Here is an 18,758-nt window from a genome sequence, read left to right as displayed (position 1 = left end):
TGTTGTTACAACCAGGAGGAAAGGCTTTTGCGTTGTGTTGTCAAGTTTTGTATTTCTGGGGTATTTAGTTGTGTGCCAAGTTTCGTATTTCTGGGGCGTTTAGTTGTGTTGTTATAGTCATGAGGCGTTGTTGTGAGTTTTATGGGTCCGGATTGTGGTTTTGTGGTGTGGTTGTGTTGTTACAACCTGGAGGGAAGGCTTTTGCATTGTGCCGCCAAGTTTCGTATTTCTGGGGCGTTTAGTTGTTTTGTTATAGTCACGATGCGTTGTTGTGAGTTTTGTGGGTCCTGTGTGGTTTTGTGGTGTGGTTGTGTTGTTACAACTGGGAGGCAAGGCTTTTGCATTGTGTTGCCAAGTTTTGTATTTCTGGGGCGTTTAGTTGTGTTATCGCATGATGTGTTGTTGTGAGTTTTGTGGGTCTGGATTGTGGTTTTGTGGTGTGGTTGTGTTGTTGTAACCTGGAGGCAAGCCTTTTGCATTGTGTTGCCAAATTTCATATTTCTGGGATGTTTAGTTTTGTTGTTATAGTCACTGCGCAAACAACTTTATCATTTTATATATATAGATATATATATATCTACTAATATTGTGAAATAGTCGTATACTATTATATGTTATAGCGTAATATCCTATCATATGTCTTTAATATAATAAAGGAATCAATAATACTGTATAATTTTTGTTGACGGTCACAACAAAAATAAAACCCAATGTAGATTAACCAACACCACTAAAAAAAAGCCACAGCAACGCGTGGCCGGGCACAGCTAGTATATATATATAAGAGTGATGGCATCACGGCGACCCACAAAACAACAAAACTACAGGCCCCCCAACCTCGAAATTTGACAACACAACCCATCATCCACGCCTCTAGGTTGATACAACAAAAAGAAAAGAAAAACAAAGTCCTAATTAGAGAGAGAGGAATAATTGCTTTTATCCAATTGCTACCAGTTAGAAGGCTAAGCTCCTCCAACTTGGTCTCCTAGCAACCCAATAAAAAAAATAAAAAACACTAAAAAATAATTTAAAACACTAAAAAATTAATACAATAAAATACTATAATAACAGAATATAACTAAAATAATACAAGAAAATAATAAAATATAATAAATAAAAAGATAACTTACAATAAAATTAATTTAAAAAATTCAAATAACGTCAAATAAAAATTACCCAACAATTTTTAACCAATACTACCACCACTTTGCCACAGCAACGCGTGGCCGGGCACAGCTAGTCAGTATTAATAAAAGACAATGGTTCTCTTGCTTAGTCCCAACCACAGTAGATCTCTTGAATCAACTACTGAATTGTGAATCAACACATACGTAAATCCCAGTGATGCAATGGTGCTATTGTTTGTCAAGAGGAATAAGAGGATTTAAATCAATGTTTGCATGTCCATGGTTACTATTACTAATCAGCATATGATGCTAGATACCTTTAAATTTGACAGAGCTTCTTTAGTTGTTCCTGGAGTTGCAGTGCCCAGTTTCAAATAAAATGTGAAAATTCCAAATGGAGAAATAAAAATAAGGGGTTGTAGTAACTTATGGAGAAATCATGGCAGATGCATCATCATCTGATTGAGCATTTTTAGCGATTGCCCAAGTTGTAGTGGTTAGTTTCAAGTAAAAATTACACAACATTGAACTTCTCAAAACCAAGGGGGTTGGCACAAACACAGAATATATATTTTTTAAAGATCTAGAAAAGGAAAGAAACCTTTTTGGGCAATCTTTCTAGGACTACTGAGCAAAGAAAAACAAGTAGAAAAACAAGAGAAATATTAGACATCATTGCTAAGATTTCTGATATTAAAACATGGGTGAGGAAATGGGAAGAGGTTCTCCGATAAATGAAGCAACAAAATGCTGCAGAAAACAGGAACCCATTTGGACCTTAGGTATGGACAGGGACAGTTGTGGATTAATTGAAAAGGTGTTGATGAAAACATCTGCTGTCCTTATATTTTATCTAATATCTGGCAGTAAATGTCAGTCTTCAATAGTTTTAAGAATTAATTGGCTCTGTGCATGTTATCTTTCAAACCCTTGCACATGGAAGTACCTCCCACTTTCCTTATAGCCCTTCTTGAAACTTTACTGGAAAATCTGTGGCTTATCCCACATTTCTGAACCTTGAAGAATGTGTAATAGAATTAATTTCACATCCTTTCCCCTGCTTCTCCAGGCCCATGGTTCCCCCTTCATCTGTTGTTTACCTGTGTTTACTTCAAACAGAGAGCCCCTGGGGTACTATGTAAAGGACCATTTACACATATGCTAAATAAGCATTAACTGTGTTCATAACACAAATGAGCTTGTTGGGGCCTTTATTAATCCAAAAAGTGAAGCATTTCTATAGCCTTATTTGCAGATCACAGCAGCAGCAAGAAGGAGGGAGGAGAAAGTGGTAAATTCTCCAACTAAACTGAACTTTGTGGTTTCATTAAAAACAAAGGTGATCTAAAATATGTGAGATCTGTTTTGGTTTCTTCTTAAAGCCTGTTTAATAACATACACATTAGTCCAATCAAATTAGGTAGATTCTACTGAGCAAACTCTACAGGACAAACTCAATGTAGACCAATGCTCGAAATGGTTAAAGAGTACACAAATATGATGTTTGTACTCAAAGGGTTTTTCTACAGACAATGCTGTATACCATCAAATGGAGGCTCATTCAATTTAAAAATAGATTTTGTGATAAATCCATTTCTAGTATATCTACCTTTAGCAAAAAGCACTTAATGACATGTAATGCCTGCAGCCAATAAAAACTAAAATAGTTGCAAAGTCTTTGTGCATTTCTCTAACAATTTCTACCAGCAGTAAATAGATAGTATAGGCTGTCTTATCTATCTCAAAGAAAGTCCAGAATGGAGGAATAAAGGCGGGAGACAAAAATGAAGCCTTCAGGCAAAAACCCAAAAGGAGCAGCTTCTTAACACAGCAAAGAAGTACAAAACAACAACATAATAAATGGTGGCTCAACAATCCCAATTCAACTTTACTATCCTGGCCCCCCAAGTTATCCAAAAACTGAAGAACAATCTGGACCTAGATGAAAGCTTCCTTCGAATCTGTCAAATTTAGTTTTGTCTATCCATATTTGAGGTAGAAGTGATTCTGGCTTTGACCTCCATGTAATGTAATTTAATGCAATCCACTGTGAGCAAATCTTGGAAAGAAAGCTACCTTAGGATTGTCTTAAGGTGGAAATGACTTGAAGGCACACAACAACAACAATCTACGTGCAAGTGCTATCAGAATGGCCTAAATATGATAAAGCAGGCATGGGGAAATTGTTTTGGACTTCAACTCCCACCACTCCTAACAGCTGGTTGGTTGTTTGGAATTGTGGGAGTTGAAGTCTAAAAAACTGGAGGGCCAAAGTCTGCCTATTCCTGCGCTAAAGGCACCAGGTCCCATCTTGCCATACATCCACAGGCAACCTGAAGGTAGGTACACATACATACATACACACACACACATTATGTAAAGGACAGAATGTCCAAGGACACTGTCTTACAAATTGAAAAATTGTATTCCCCCACTGCACCCCATGATATTGTTGGACTCTGACTTCCAACAGACCCAACCCAGTGTGGCCACATGTGAGAGGCACAGAAGTTGCAGTGCAACAATCTTTGCAGGGTCAAATATTGCCCAAACCTGAATTAAGACTGTCATTCTGCTTAAATGAAAAGGTCCTTAACAAAGCATTAAACCCATGTTTCTCAGGGTAGAACACGTTTCCCACAAGGAAATACTAGAGCATAAGGGATTTTTAATTACAGAAAAGTCTAGATGGAGGGTTATATACCATAATACATAGAATGGAGGCAGAAAAGAATGAATACAGAAGTAATAGAAAATCAAGTGTAGTGCTGTCCCGTATCCCCCCACCCAAAATGTCAGAAGATACAGGACAAACTAAAGAAAGAGCTTCTAGATACAAAGTACAATTACAATTATGAAACGCACTGCCACAATCCATGACAATTGTCAAAGACCTAAACCAATTCATTGACCTGCCAACAGTCGTTTAGCCATAATATTGAAAAGGAACTGAAATTCAGGGCAGGAGAGAACTAAGGAAGTTCTCAGAAGGCTTACTTTTTGGACAATAACTCCCAGAATCACCAATGGCCATTCTATTTATTCATTCTTTTAGACGACATCAAGTTTGATTTTTGATGGTCCAAATGAAAATATACCAAACTTGCTAAGCCAAAACCTTTGTCTCCCAAAACTCATTTGTAGTCTTCTGGCTCAGAAAGCCAGACTATTTTGTCACCTTGGCTCCTGCTCAAGAAGAAAGGCACAGTACAAATAAAATAAATAATAAATCTTGTTAGCCTCAGTAATTCATTTCCTATTTTTGGGACAGAAGATTTCTGGTTTAGAGAACTTCCATAACAGATCATATTGGCTTCTAGAAAACAGTAAACATAGCTCATAGAACCATACCTTTCAAACTGGGATATTCATTCCATTTCTATATGCCGTAATACCTGATACCATTACCTAAAATTATCCAAATCTCAAGAGAGCAGTTACAGAGACCAACTATACACGGAAATGGAGGTTTAATATGATTTTTAAAGAAGAAAACATATGTACACATTCCACATTCAGAACAGGGATGAGAAACTGTGGCAGATCTGAGGGCGATTTCATTCTCATTGACTTATAAAAATAAGGTGAATTTGCAGTGGCCCAAAGTTCATTAGTTGTTTTGAAAAAGAAGTGCAAACATATTTGGGAGCTAAATTTGGGTCCCAAGACTGCACGTTGTCTTCTCTGGGTTAAGAGGTAACACTACACTGCATCTTTCCAGACAAGCCAAAAAAGAAAGACAATGAAAGAAGAGTTCCAATGAAGACTGTTCTGATTTTTTTAAAGTAAGAATTATTTTATATAGACTTAAAACTGATTAAAAACATATTCAGAGCTAAAACCACAGTACTCCCTGATTTGATCTTAATTTTTTCTTCTATAAAAGCCTGTCTGAATAAAAAGGTGATCAATTCCATGTGAAATTACAATGTTACTTAAAGTTTTCCAATTGTCATTCCTACACAGCAAGGTTGCAAACCTTGGGTTTCTCTGCTAATGGAATCTTTAATCCTTGTTAAAGGCATACACATTTTTGGGAAAGTAATAATAATAATAAATGCTATTGAGGGTGTGCACATTTTGGGGGAACATCTTGAAGCCAGACAACCATTTTTAGAAGAGCACAATCCCCCTGAATTCAATGGACTTACTTCCTGGGCAATATAGATAGGATTCACACCATATCTCAGGATGCTTTTCTAGTTCTATAAAGTGTGTATGTACTAAGTGGAGGAAGGAGGAACTGGAATGGTCAAGAAAAGGAAATAAATGATATGAATGTGACTGACTACAAAAAACATGTTAAGTAATCATAGCCGACAGGGGAAAATGATTTATTGGTCTCCGTGCAAAAAGGACAAAAAATAAAAAGCATCATGCATGTTAATGAAGGTAATAACATTGGGGTGGGCGGGGGGGTTTCTCCCTGCTGCAGACATCCCTTATCCAGCTGGTATTTCATATACAGACTAGTACATACTGATGAATTCTGATCAAATATATGAACCTCAGAGCAATAATATGGAGGTGAATCTGGGGTAGGAAGGAGCTGGCATTTTGAAAGCACATTGGTGGGGAAAAATCAACCATTCCTCAGCTATAAATGTAGTATGTGCCACTACAAGACTTCAACAGAGGCATCTTCTATTTTGGAAAACAGTAACGGCTTGTTGCAAACTATGCACAAGGCTTTTTGAAGTATGCATAAACCACTAGTTTTATCCTATTTTTCAAAGTACAAGGAGCATTACAGAGATTTGGAAATCACAGCTTCCATCCCAGTATGAAATCAAAGAAACCAGAATCATTTACAAGCAACTTTCCCATTTTAAAACCACGTGCCCTACACAGAAACACTCTGTAAGGCCCTTTTACACTACTCAGTTAAAGCACTATGATTCCACTTTAACTATTAAGACAACAGCCCATGGAATCCTGGAAATTGTAGTTTAAAGAGGGTTCACTGAATTTTCAGCCAAAGTACTATAATGCCTCACCAAACTACAAATCATCAAATTCCACAGGAGGTAGCCATGATAATCAAAGTGGAATTATGGTGCTAGTATGAGAGGGTCTGACAGGAGCCTGTGCTGAAAGTGAAGTTTAAGGACACTCCCCCACTCCTGTATTAGGTATTTATATAGGCAGTCCCCAAGTTAAAACCATCTGACTTACAAACGACTCATAGTTAAGAATGGGGGTGAGACAACAGGAAGTGAAAGAAATCTAGCTCTAGGAAGGGAAATCCACTCCTAAAAGAGTTGTCATGGGGAAAAGGAGTTTCAACTAAAGTTTTCTCTCCAATACTTGTTTCCACAACAAGCCATTAAAAAAATCCAATTCTCACAGGGACAGGAAGTGAAGTGAAATCTTCTGAACAAGGGCACAGACAGCAACAAATCCCACAGAGGTTGGTCCTTCCATATACTATACAAAGCTTTTATATATATACACACACACACACACATATGGCTGGGGTTACACTTAAAATGTACCTGTGAAGTACAAAATAATCCAGCGATACAAATAAAAATTTGCAATTAAAATCAGAAGATTACCAGTAGAACGCTATTTTGTCTCCAAGTTTTTTCTCATTGACATTTCTATCCAACAGATTGTAGCAGATGTTGGTTGTAGCCCCTTTCATCCATTCAACAAAGATTTTCCCTTTGGTGACATCGAAGTTATACTGCAGAAACGGTCCATTATGTTGGCTTCTCCAGTGAAAGTCTTTGGCAATATCACTCCAAAATTCTGGAAAAAAAGATAAAAGCATTCAAAAATAAAACCAAGGTAAAACAACAAGATAACATCTTTATATATAAAAATACAGCCTGTGTATGTTTGTGTACACAGAACTCAAAAAGTAGTCTGTTGCTCAACTTGAAATTTTGACACAACATAGCAAACCGGGAGTGAACACCACGGACGATAGGATATGCAGTACTTTCAATCATTTCACCTCCCACAGGCCACTGCAACTAGCACCAATGACAGATCAGGACCACAGACCCCCCCCATTACCCATTTACGTCCAGGTGCGGTTAGGGCAGGACAAACCACGGATGATGGGATTTGCAGTATCTTGTGAATCAGACCACTACAACCCCCACGAACAAAGGACCTGGACCATATTTGGCACACAGACACCCCATTACCCATTTACGTCCTGGTGCCGATAGGAGGATGGGATTTACAGTACCTTCACCCAATTCAACACCAACTTCAACAGACCACTGAGACCCACACAAATGACGGAACTGGACAAAACTTGGCATACAGACTCTCCATGACCAACAGAAAATACTGGTGAAGTTTGGGGAATACTGACCTTGATTGACGGGAGTTATAGTTCACCTGCACCCCCTACCGACAATGGACCAGGACCAAACTCGGCACAGAGAACCCCCATGACCAACTGAACATACTGCCGTAGTTTGTGGGCATTGACCTTGATTATGGGAACTGTAGTTCACCCTTACTCAGAGTGCACTAAACCCAGCTGACAACAGATCTGGACCAAACCTGGCACACAGACCCAACATGGCCAAATCTACATACATGTAGGAGTTGGGGATGACTGCCATGGGAATCCCACTCATTCCGGCCAACATGGCCTTCAGGTTCACATGACTTCAACTTCCAATACGCCTTGCGATCATAATGACTATCAATAAAGCACAGGGGCACTACAACTTCCACACTAGATTCTATTACACAAAGGGTCAATTATATTTTCTAATGCTGAAATTCAGAAAAATGTCACAGATGGAAATTGGACTAAATATTTTCTCTCTGAATATACTCTGAATATCCATCACTCTGGATGCTTGAAATATGGACAGATGGAAGGCGCTTCCATGTAGTTAATTCTGAATCTACTGGGATGTACCCAGGAAAGCTTTCCCACAGCAAAAAATTCCTATAATAATTCTTCATAAATGTTGAAAGGTACAGTAGTAAAAACTACAGTTAAACATACTTCCTCATTTCTGTAATCACTTAAAGGAACACTTTCATTGTGGTATTTGCATTAATCAAGGAAATGACAACAGCTATTGTACGGCAGCACTTCCTGGTACAGATAACTCCACATTTCCAAGCTATACAAACAGAACATCACACCCATAATTTTTCTCTATGATTTATCCCTAATGACTCATTTGTTCTTCACTAAATCAGCACTGCAGAATGGGATCTTTTAAAAGTCATTGCAAAAGTTCAATGTTCCCTAACCTAGCAATCAATGCCTGCGTTGGTAAATTATGGGGATAGAAAATGATTATGAGAGCCAGTGTTGCAGTTTGATAATTGCATTATAACTTTGGAGAGCAATATTCAAATTCCTGTTCAGCCATGGCAAACCTCTGGGTGACCTTGGGCAAGAAACACACACCCATACTCACTCTCTCAGGGTGCATCTACACTGGGCATGGGCAAACTTCAGCCCTTCAGGTGTTTTGGACTTCAACTCCCACAATTCCTAACAGCCGCTGTTAGGAATTGTGGGAGTTGAAAACCAAAACATCCGGAGAGCCAAAATTTGCCCATGCCTGGCATAGATACATCCTTTCCCTTCATCCTCCATGATATTGTTGGACGGCAACTCCCATCATCCCTATCCAACATAAACAGTGTGGAATGATGGGAGGTGCAGTCCAACAACAATTTGCCAATTTTGTATTAGACTGTCAACCTAAATGGCAGGGACTCGCCTATTTTTAATTGGTATATAAGCCCCTCTTAGTTTTAAAGTAGAAAGGCTAAAAACTATAAAGAAACAATGTTGGCAAATTGGAAGAACTCTAGAATCCATAGCATATACTCTGGGTCTCCCAAAATATCCCATCTCCCAAACTGATAAAAGAATTACAAATGTATTAATTTCTACACTGCACATTAATGTTACTTCCAGAGACAAAGCTTTGCCAACACTAATGCTGCTGTTGATACTCATGTTGTATACATTTATATTAGTATTTTGATAAAACAAATGTGAATACACAAGGCCAAACTATTATAGTGTACATATAGTGTACACGAAAGGCACTGCAGACTAATCCAAACAGAGAAGTCAGCCATAACAGAGCACTTGATGGACACAGCTTATTATTTGAGAACACAGAAATGCTGGACCACTCTAGCAACCACCATGTCAGACTACACAGAGAAGTCATTGAAATCCACAAGCAGGCAGGAAGCAGGCAGGCTTTGAATCTGCAAGGCCATTAAATGCTAATCAAGGTGATCAATTGCAACATTCACACTTGCCTCAAGCAGACAAGAGTTCTTTCTCCTGACCTGGACTTTCCACAGATATATAAACCCCAGTTGCCTAGTTTCCAACAAAGCTCGCAACCTGTAAGGATGCCTGCCACAGATGTGGGCAAAACGTCAGGAGAGAATGCTTCTGGAACATAGCCATAGAGCTCAGAAAACTCACAGCAACCCAGACTCAAAAAAAAAACATTTCAATACAGTTTCAAATCCACAAACATTAAAAACGAATCTACATGACATTTAGGGAAGCGTCTGTGCTTCAGTCTGGCCCAGAGAGCAGTAGGAAAAGCCTGGAAATTTACAGGATGAAACATGCCATGTGCAGTGCACACAGCCTGGCTGCGAAGTAGAGGAGGATCCTGGGCTTTCAACAGGTTTCCGGGCTCACTGCTTGCTTCACGTCTCAAGTTTTGCAATGCCTGGCATGGGCCAACTCAGCTTAAGCGGCTGAGGGGGGAAAGGAAAGGGTCTGAGCCTGTTAGGAATGATGGGAGTTGAAGTCCAAAACCCCTGGAGAGAAGGCCCAGGTTGGCCCATGCCTAGTGCAGAGGAAGGGGCCTGGCGAGAAAGCTGCCTCCACTCACCCTGGGGCTCCTCCACAGAGCGGCGGTAAAGCTCCCGGTACTTTTCCAAGGAGGGGACGTGCGCCTCCCGCGCCTGCTCCGCCGGGGCTCGGAAGAGGAGCAGGCCGCCGCCAACGCCGCGCTCCTCGTCGGGAAGCACCATCCTATCTGTCTTTCCAAGCAAAGCGAGCAAAGAGAACCAAAGACAGCCAGGCCAAGCCGCGGCTTCCCTTTGACTCTGGAGGCGAGGGAGGGGCAAGCGGGAAGGGGAAGGGGAGGAGCCCCGAGGACACAAGCCCCGCCCACCGGCTCTTCTCTACTCCTCGAAGCTGACCACGCCCACCTACGCCCCACTAGCTCGACCCCTCCACACTTTTATTAGACTGGACCCGCCCATCAGTTAGACCTCGCGCAAGGTTGGCCCCGCCCACCGCCCCGGCCACGCCCACCGCCACCAAAAGCCTTTGCAAGGTCGTAATCCCTTGGGGTGGGGAGGGGGGAATCTCCGAGTATAAGTGAGCAGGGTTCTGCCTTAAAGGAAACGCTTCCTTTAAAAAAAAAACTTCCTTCAGTACTGTATAATGATAATCCAGCAAATAGGCCTATTTTACCTTTGAAGAGCTTTTTTTACCTCTGAAAAGGTATTTGTTTTACCTCAGAAAAAACCACTTTTTCCTCAGAAACTCCTTTTTTACCTCAGAAAAGGCCTTTTTACAAAAGAAAAGGCTACTTTGCCTCAGAAAAGATCACTTTTACCTCAGAAAAGGCTTTTTACTTCAGAAAAAGGTTAGTTTTGCCTCAAAAATTCCGCTTTTGCCTCAGAAAAGCCTTTTTTTTTGCCTCAGAAAGGCCACTTTTGTCTCTGTGATTCCACAGAGGGAGGGGGAGAGAGAGAGGATACATCTCTCTCTCTGCAGTTGTAATTAGTTCAGTCGCTTCCATCTCCGTGACCAGCCCATGCCAGAGCTTTCTGTCAGCCGTGGCCACCCCCAGCTCCTTCAAGGTCAAGCCAGTCATCTTGCCCTTGGTCGGCCCCTCTTCCTTTTTCCTCCCATTTCCCCAGCAGCACTCTTCTCCAAGCTTTCCTGTCTTTTCATTATGTGGCCAAAGTACTTCATCTTTGTCTCTAATATCCTTCCCTCCAGTGAGCAGTCGGGCATTATTTCCTGGAGTATGGACTGGTTGGATCTTCTTGCCGTCCAAGGCACTCTCAGGTTTTTCCTCCAGCACCACAGTTCAAAAGCATCTACCGTGTTTCCCCGAAAATAAGACAGTGTCTTATATTAATTTTTGCTCCCAAAGATGCTCTAGGTCTTATTTTCAAGGGATGTCTATTTTTCCATGAAGAAGAATTCACATTTATTGTTGAACAAAAAAATGAACATTATATACTGTACAGTAGTTGTCATCACAAACCAGCATAACCAGACAAACTGAATTCTATCAAGAATTTCTTGTTACGACCATTATTTCCATGTACAACCATCTATGGTACGTACATTTATCAATCCTGCATGCTCTGGTGTTCTGTTCGGCGGGCATGCTTCCAAATACAAACTTTGCTAGGTCTTACTTTCAGGGGAGGCCTTATATTTAGCAATACAGCAAAACCTCTACTAGGTCTTATATTCTGAGGATGTCTTATTTTAGGGGAAACAGGGTATCTTCCTTCGCTCAGCCTTCCTTACGGTCCAGCTCTCATATCCATAGGTTACTACGGGGAAGACTATTTCTTTAACTATGTGGACCTTCATTGCCAGTGTGATGTCTCTACAAATCAGATTGACTACATTCTTTGCAGCCAAAGGTGGCGGTCATCCATCCAGTCGGTAAAAACAAGACCCAGAGCTGACTGTAGCTCAGATCACGAACTTCTTATTGCACAATTTAGAATCAGACTAAAGAGATTAGGGAAAATACACAGATCAGTTAGATATGATCTCACAAATATTCCTATTGAATATGCAGTGGAGGTGAAGAATAGATTTAATAAATAGAGTCCTAGAAGAACTATGGACAGAAGTTCACAGCATTGTTCAGGAGGCAGCAACCAAGCATGTCCCAAAGAAAAAGAAATCAAGAAGGAAAGATGGTTGCCTGCTGAGACACTGGAAATAGCCCAAGAAAGAAGGAAAGTGAAAGGAAACAGTGATAGGGCAGATATGCCAAATTAAATGCACAATTCTAGAGGTAAACCAGAAGAGACAAGGAACTATTTTTAAACAAGCAATGCATGGAAGTGGAAGAAGACAATAGAATAGGAGGGACAAGAGACCTCTTCAAGAAAATCAGAAACATCGAAGGTAAATTTCAGGCAAAAATGGCATGATCAAAAACAAAGATGGCAAGGATCTAACAGAAGCTGAAGACATCAAGAAAAGGTGGCGAGACTATACAGAAGATCTGTATAGGATGGATAATAATATTGAGGATAGCTTTGACAGTGTGGTGATTTAATTAGAACCAGACATCCTGAGGAGTGAGGTTGAATGAGCCTTAAGAAGCATTGCTAATAACAAGGCACTAGGAGACGATGCAAACCCAGCTGAATTGTTTAAAATCTTGAAAGATGATGCTGTCAAGGTGATGCATGCCATATACCAGCAAATATGGAAAACACAAGAATGGCCATCAGATTGGAAAAAATCAATTTATATCCCCATACCAAAAAAGGGAAAAAGCTAAAGAATGTTCAAACTTTCGTACAGTGGCACTTATTTCACATGCTGTAAGGTAATGCTCAAGGTCCTGCAAAGCAAACTCCAGCAATACATGGAACAAGAGTTGCCAGATGTCCAAGCTGGGTTTAGAAAAGGCAGAGGAACAAGAAACCAAATTGCCAATATCCGCTGGATAATGGAGGAAACAACGGAGTTTCAGAAAAATATCTATTTCTGTTTTACTGACTATTCTAAAGCCTTTGACTGTGTGATTCATAATAAATTGTGGCAAGTTCTTGGTGGTATGGGGATACCAAGTCACCTTGTCTGTCTCCTGAGAAATCTGCATAGCGACCAAGTAGCAACAGTAAGAACAGATCATGGAACAACAAACTGGTTCAAGATTGGGAAAGGAGTGCGGCAGGACTGTATACTTTCACCCTACCCAGTTAACTTGTATGCAGAACACATCATGCGACGTGTGGGGCTTGATGAATCCAAGGCTGGATTTAAAATTGCTGGCAGAAACATTAACAACCTTAGATTTGCAGATGATACCATTCTGATGGCTGAAAGTGAGAAGGAGCTGAGGAGCCTTATCAACAAGGTGAAAGAAGATTGAGTGCTATTTGATAACTTGCCATGGCTCAATGTTATAGGATCATGAGAGTTGTAGTTTTTCAATGTCTTTGGCCTGCTCTGACAAAACGTGCTGTGGCCTCACCAGGATACAGTTCAATTTGCTTCTGACATGATAAATAAATAAATACCAAGATACAGCTCCTAGCATTGCATAGCATTGAGCCATGGCAGTTCAGTTGTGCATCTACACTGTAGAATTAACACAGTTCAAAAGTACTTTAGCTGCCGTGACTCAGTGATGTAGAATCGTAGGAGCTCATCGATGTAGAATCGTGGGATTTGTAGTTTAGTGAGGCACCAGCATTCTGGCAGAGAAGAACAAAAACCCTAAAAACTACAGCTCCCATGATTCCATTGTATTGAGCCATGGTGTTTAAAGTGGCGTCAAACTGCATTAGTTCCACAGTGTAAATACATCCATAGAGGTCTTGGAAATCGGATCCCAAGCTGAAACATGAAACTCATGTATGTTGCTGAAATGCCTTATACACATAGCCTAAAGGTAACTACAGTAGAGTCTCACTTATCCAACATAAACGGGCCAGCAGAATGTTGGATAAGTGAATATGTTGGATAATAAGGAGAGATTAAGAAAAAGCATAATGATTGCTCCTGGAGATGGGACACAAGTTTGAACATGAAACCCATTTATGTCTCCTATATATCTTATTCACATAGCCACATATACGCAGTACAGCTCAAGGATCTTTTATCTGAAATGCTCAGGACCGGAAGTATTTTGAATTTTGGATTGTGGAATACCTGAATTTGCATACATTTGCATAATGAGATATCTTGGAGATGTGACCCAAGTCTGAACACAAAATTCATTTATGTTTCATAGACAGTTTATACCAGGCATGGGCAAACTTGGGCCCTCCAGGCGTTTTGGACTTCAACTCCCACAATTCCTAAGAGCTAGAATTGTGGGAATTGAAGTCCAAAACATCTGGAGGGCCCAGGTTTGCTATGCCTGCTTTATATACATAGCTTGAAGGTATTTTATACATATTTTTAATAATTTTGTGGATGATACCTACGTGTCCGTACACTGAGCCACCAGAAAACAAAGATGTCTCATTCAACCCATCTATGTGGATAATTTTAGATTTTGAAAGCACTTTGGATAAGAGATGCTCAACCTGCATCTAAAATTATCTCCAGTTGAATTTGTGGTTGTTCCATCTGATGAATTGAATGAACCAGGCTGGATCTACAACCCCATATAATCCAGTATCTAATCCCAGATTATCTGCTTTGAACTGGATTATTTGAGTCTACACTGAAATTAGAAACTGGATTATATGGCAGTGTAGATGGAGACTTACAGACCACTGAACCTTGTGCCGGGTATAAAAGTGTCAGTCTTTCAAATGCATATACATAATGATATATATTGGAAATGGGACCCAAATCAAGTGCACTTGGTCCCCAATGAAATAAATGGGACTAAAACCATTACCGATTTTTCGTATTACAGTAGAGTCTCACTTATCCAAGCTAAACGGGCCGGCAGAAGCTTGGTTAAGCTAATATCTTGGATAATAAGGAGGGATTAAGGAAAGGCCTATTACACATCAAATTAGATTATGATTTTACAAATTAAGCACCAAAACATCATGTTATACAACAAATTTGACAGAAAAAGTAGTTCAGTATGCAGTAATGTCATGTTGTAATTACTGTATTTACGAATTTAGCACCAAAATATCACGATATATTGAAAACATTGACTACAAAAATGGCTTGGATTATCCAGAGCCTTGGATAAGGGAGGCTTGGATTAGTGAGACTCTACTGTAGTTTCAGTGAGCTCAAAATGCAACTAAGGATGGCCATGGTAATGAGAGGACAGAGCTATATGTTTAATATATGTGCAACGGGGAATTTCAGAAGCTCCAGTTCATGTGGCAATCTGCACTTGCTGCAATTCCTGCATTTTCATATAACTATGTTGCAATGTAATGTACTCTCCTCCTAAAATACTACTCAATGTCTAGTCATGAATCCTGTTATCTTAGGTAGTCCCACGGTCAGTGTCCTCCGACAGGTCACTCAGGAACAGCGTGATTCCCTTCAGGGTGGGAATTCCCAATCATGCCACTTAGGGTGGATTTTTAAATCTATTTTCATAGTGGAACCCCTGGCATCTGTTACCCAGAAGTCAAGGCCAGGGTCACATTGGACTGTAATAGTGGCAAGTGAGGCAAGATCCAGTTACTTCATATTTTTTGGCACATAGAGCAGAATGCTTACTTCAGTCAAAGGAATTTTATCTAGGTTTCTTTTAACCATCCTCCTTCTCTACTCAATGCTGTGCCCATTAGTCAACACTTTCTAGAGCTATTCATGGGTAAAATACCAGGCCATCACTATGCAAAATGAACAATACTTAACCTAGCAGCATAAACTAAAGAGAACACCATTATTAATCATATGATTGCATTTTCAACTATCATTATGTGGGACGGTTAAAGATAGCAGAGAGGAAATGGAAGGAGTTCTGAAACATTTGTCCAAATACCCCATGCTACAATTATGAGCAAATGTAATACTTGCAAGTATGGTAAAACAGTCGCTTGAATTGATAATTTGATTCCACTATTTTAAAAATATTTAAATTATGGTAATTATATGAAATAGAACAAAAGACAAGCATTGTGTCTGAGATTGTATGAAAGAACCATTCTGGTTAATTCAAATGTGCAAAGTTGCAATTAATAATAATAATAATAATAATAATAATAATAATAATAATAATCCAGACTGACAAAGTTCTGGAACACAACACACCAGACATCACAGAAAAGAAAAAGGTTTGGATCATTGATGTCGCCATCCCAGGTGACAGTCGCATTGACGAAAAACAACAGGAAAAACTCAGCCGCTATCAGGACCTCAAGATTGAACTTCAAAGACTATGGCAAAAACCAGTGCAGGTGGTCCTGGTGGTGATCGGCACATTGGGTGCCATGCCAAACGATCTCAGCCGGCATTTGGAAACAGTAGACATTGACAAAATCACGATCTGCCAACTGCAAAAGGCCACCCTACTGGGATCTGCACACATCATCCGAAAATACATCACACAGTCCTAGACACTTGGGAAGTGTTCGACTTGTGATTTTGTGATACGAATCCAGCATATCTATCTTGTTTGCTGTGTCATAAAATAATAATAATAATAATAATAATAATAATAATAATAATAATAATAATAATGGCTCACGAATGGGACCCCAAAAAAGGAGACAGAAGGCCTGATCCCTGCAGCCCAGGAGCAAGCCATCAGAACAAATGCAATTAAGATCGAAAAATCAGCTGATGACTCAAAATGCAGACTGTGCAAGGAAGCTGACGAAACCATTGATCATATCCTCAGCTGCTGTAAGAAAATCGCACAGACAGACTACAAACAGAGGCACAACTATGTGGCCCAAATGATTCATTGGAACTTATGCCTCAAGTACCACCTTCCAGCAGTAAAGAACTGGTGGGATCACAAACATGCAAAGGTATTGGAAAATGAGCACGCAAAGATACTGTGGGACTTCCGAATCCAGACTGACAAAGTTCTGGAACACAACACACCAGACCTCACAGTTGTGGAAAAGAAAAAGATTTGGATCATTGATGTTGCCATCCCAGGTGACAGTCGCATTGACGAAAAACAACAGGAAAAACTCAGCCGCTATCAGGACCTCAAGATTGAACTTCAAAGACTCTGGCAGAAACCACTGCAGGTGGTCCCGGTGGTGATCGGCACATTGGGTGCCATGCCAAACGATCTCAGCCGGCATTTGGAAACAATAGACATTGACAAAATCACGATCTGCCAACTGCAAAAGGCCACCCTACTGGGATCTGCACACATCATCCGAAAATACATCACACAGTCCTAGACACTTGGGAAGTGTTCAGCTTGTGATTTTGTGATACGAAATCCAGCATATCTATCTTGTTTGCTGTGACATAATAAAATAATAATAATAATAATAATAATAACTTTATTTGTATTCCGCCCTATCTCCCCGAAGGGACTCAGGGTGGATTCCAATCACAAAAAGGCAAACATTCAATGCCTAAATACAATAACCAATACAAACATAATAGCAAAAATAACCTAACATATAAAAACAAATTGTAACTTAACATCTAAATTTAAATGAAAATAAATTGTATCTAACATAAAACAAAACATCAAACAAAAGCATCAATTTGCCAGAGCTGACAAGGTTCATTAGGGCATGTAAGATAATTATTGCTAAAGATGTTAATTGGGCTAGCAGGGTATACAGAGCCTGGAAACGAATAACAGTTTTCAATCAGAGGTATAGTAACAGTATACAGTAAGGGTATACCAGTGGTGATTTTTCCCAGGTGTGAATTTTAAACACACCCATAAAGCTGTTTCTAACTAAAGTGCCATTATGAACACACAAAAACCCATTGAGTTGATTCCAGACAGTTATTGTCATAGATAGTGTGGATGAGGGTTTCCCTTGAACCCAGTCTGGAACAGCAACTCCCTCAGCCACAACTACTTAGCCTGCTGGCCATACTCAAGAGGCATCTGATGCGCAGGCTGAGAAAGAGTTAACTGGGTTTTCCTTTGTGGAACATAGGGCCCTGCCAGACAGGTCCTATATCCCAGGATCTGATCCCAGGTTTTCTTTTTATCCCAGATTATCTGGCAGTGCAGACTCATATAAACCAGTTTAAAGCAGAAAACCTGGGATCAGATCCTAGGATATAGGACCTGTCTGGAATGGCCCATAGGAATGTAATCGAGCAATTTAGAGCAGCAGTGGATAGTGAGATCCAAGCAGCTGTGAATTAGACCTGGTGAGAAAAAGAAGCCAATAATCCCAGAATAGATCTCGCCAAGGTGAAGCAGAAGCCACGGAGGTATTTTATTTAATTTCAGCCTGCAACAATTCGCCAAAATAGGCTGAGATAAATAACATAGCAAAACATGCACTTTTATACAGTTTTCAGGTTCAAAATTCCCACCGCCCCTGGCTGGACCCAGCCTTGCCGTGATTGGTTGAGCCAACATGATGTTCAGCACGGGCTCCCTGGAGAGGTGGGGGTTTGGCGCATCTCGGCCAGTGAGAGAGCCCGCCTGCCTTCAATGTAAATTTCCCTCTGTCCAATGACGAAAGAGGGGCTGGCAGGTCTCTGAACAATAGGTGAGGCGATGGCTGACAATGGAATTAAGTATCCCTGCTGTGTGGGCACAATAACCCTGATTGGTCTGTTGAAACTCTTATTGTCCTTTTGCATGTACAGTTTCTGATGGAGCCCAGTGTCCCAAACAACAAGCTCCCAGATAAGTCCAACAGAAAATATTTGTCTAAATGATGGGATTGTGATTGGCCCCTTTCTGGGCCCTATTGTCAAGCAGACCTGGGCAATAGCTAGAAGCCCTCCAGCCCATCCTGATTACTGAAGTGAAGCTTTGAAATATTTTCCCCTAAGTG

General features: G+C 40.3%; 1 protein-coding gene across 3 annotated transcripts in view; it reads right to left on the bottom strand.

The window, feature by feature from the left end:
• The window catches only part of acss2 (acyl-CoA synthetase short chain family member 2), an 82,113-nt gene that overhangs the window by 46,776 nt on the left and 16,579 nt on the right, over positions 1 to 18,758 (bottom strand). The window contains exons 1-2 of one of the 3 annotated variants that reach the window (XM_008109972.3): positions 9,995 to 10,284; positions 6,689 to 6,884 (exon numbers count right to left, since the gene is read on the bottom strand). In XM_008109972.3, coding sequence (XP_008108179.1) covers positions 6,689 to 6,884; positions 9,995 to 10,136 — 338 coding nt within the window. In that variant the 5' untranslated portion in view covers positions 10,137 to 10,284. Of the gene's footprint in view, positions 1 to 6,688; positions 6,885 to 9,994; positions 10,285 to 18,758 lie in introns of those variants that run through there. The other 2 variants (XM_003220544.4, XM_008109973.3) reach the window with 2 other exon arrangements.

The sequence above is a fragment of the Anolis carolinensis genome, chromosome 4 (genome assembly GCF_035594765.1).
Source record: "Anolis carolinensis isolate JA03-04 chromosome 4, rAnoCar3.1.pri, whole genome shotgun sequence".
Classification (NCBI taxonomy): domain Eukaryota; kingdom Metazoa; phylum Chordata; class Lepidosauria; order Squamata; family Dactyloidae; genus Anolis; species Anolis carolinensis.
The sequence above is the reverse complement of the archived record's forward strand: the minus strand, read 5'-3'. Positions and strand labels throughout refer to the sequence as shown.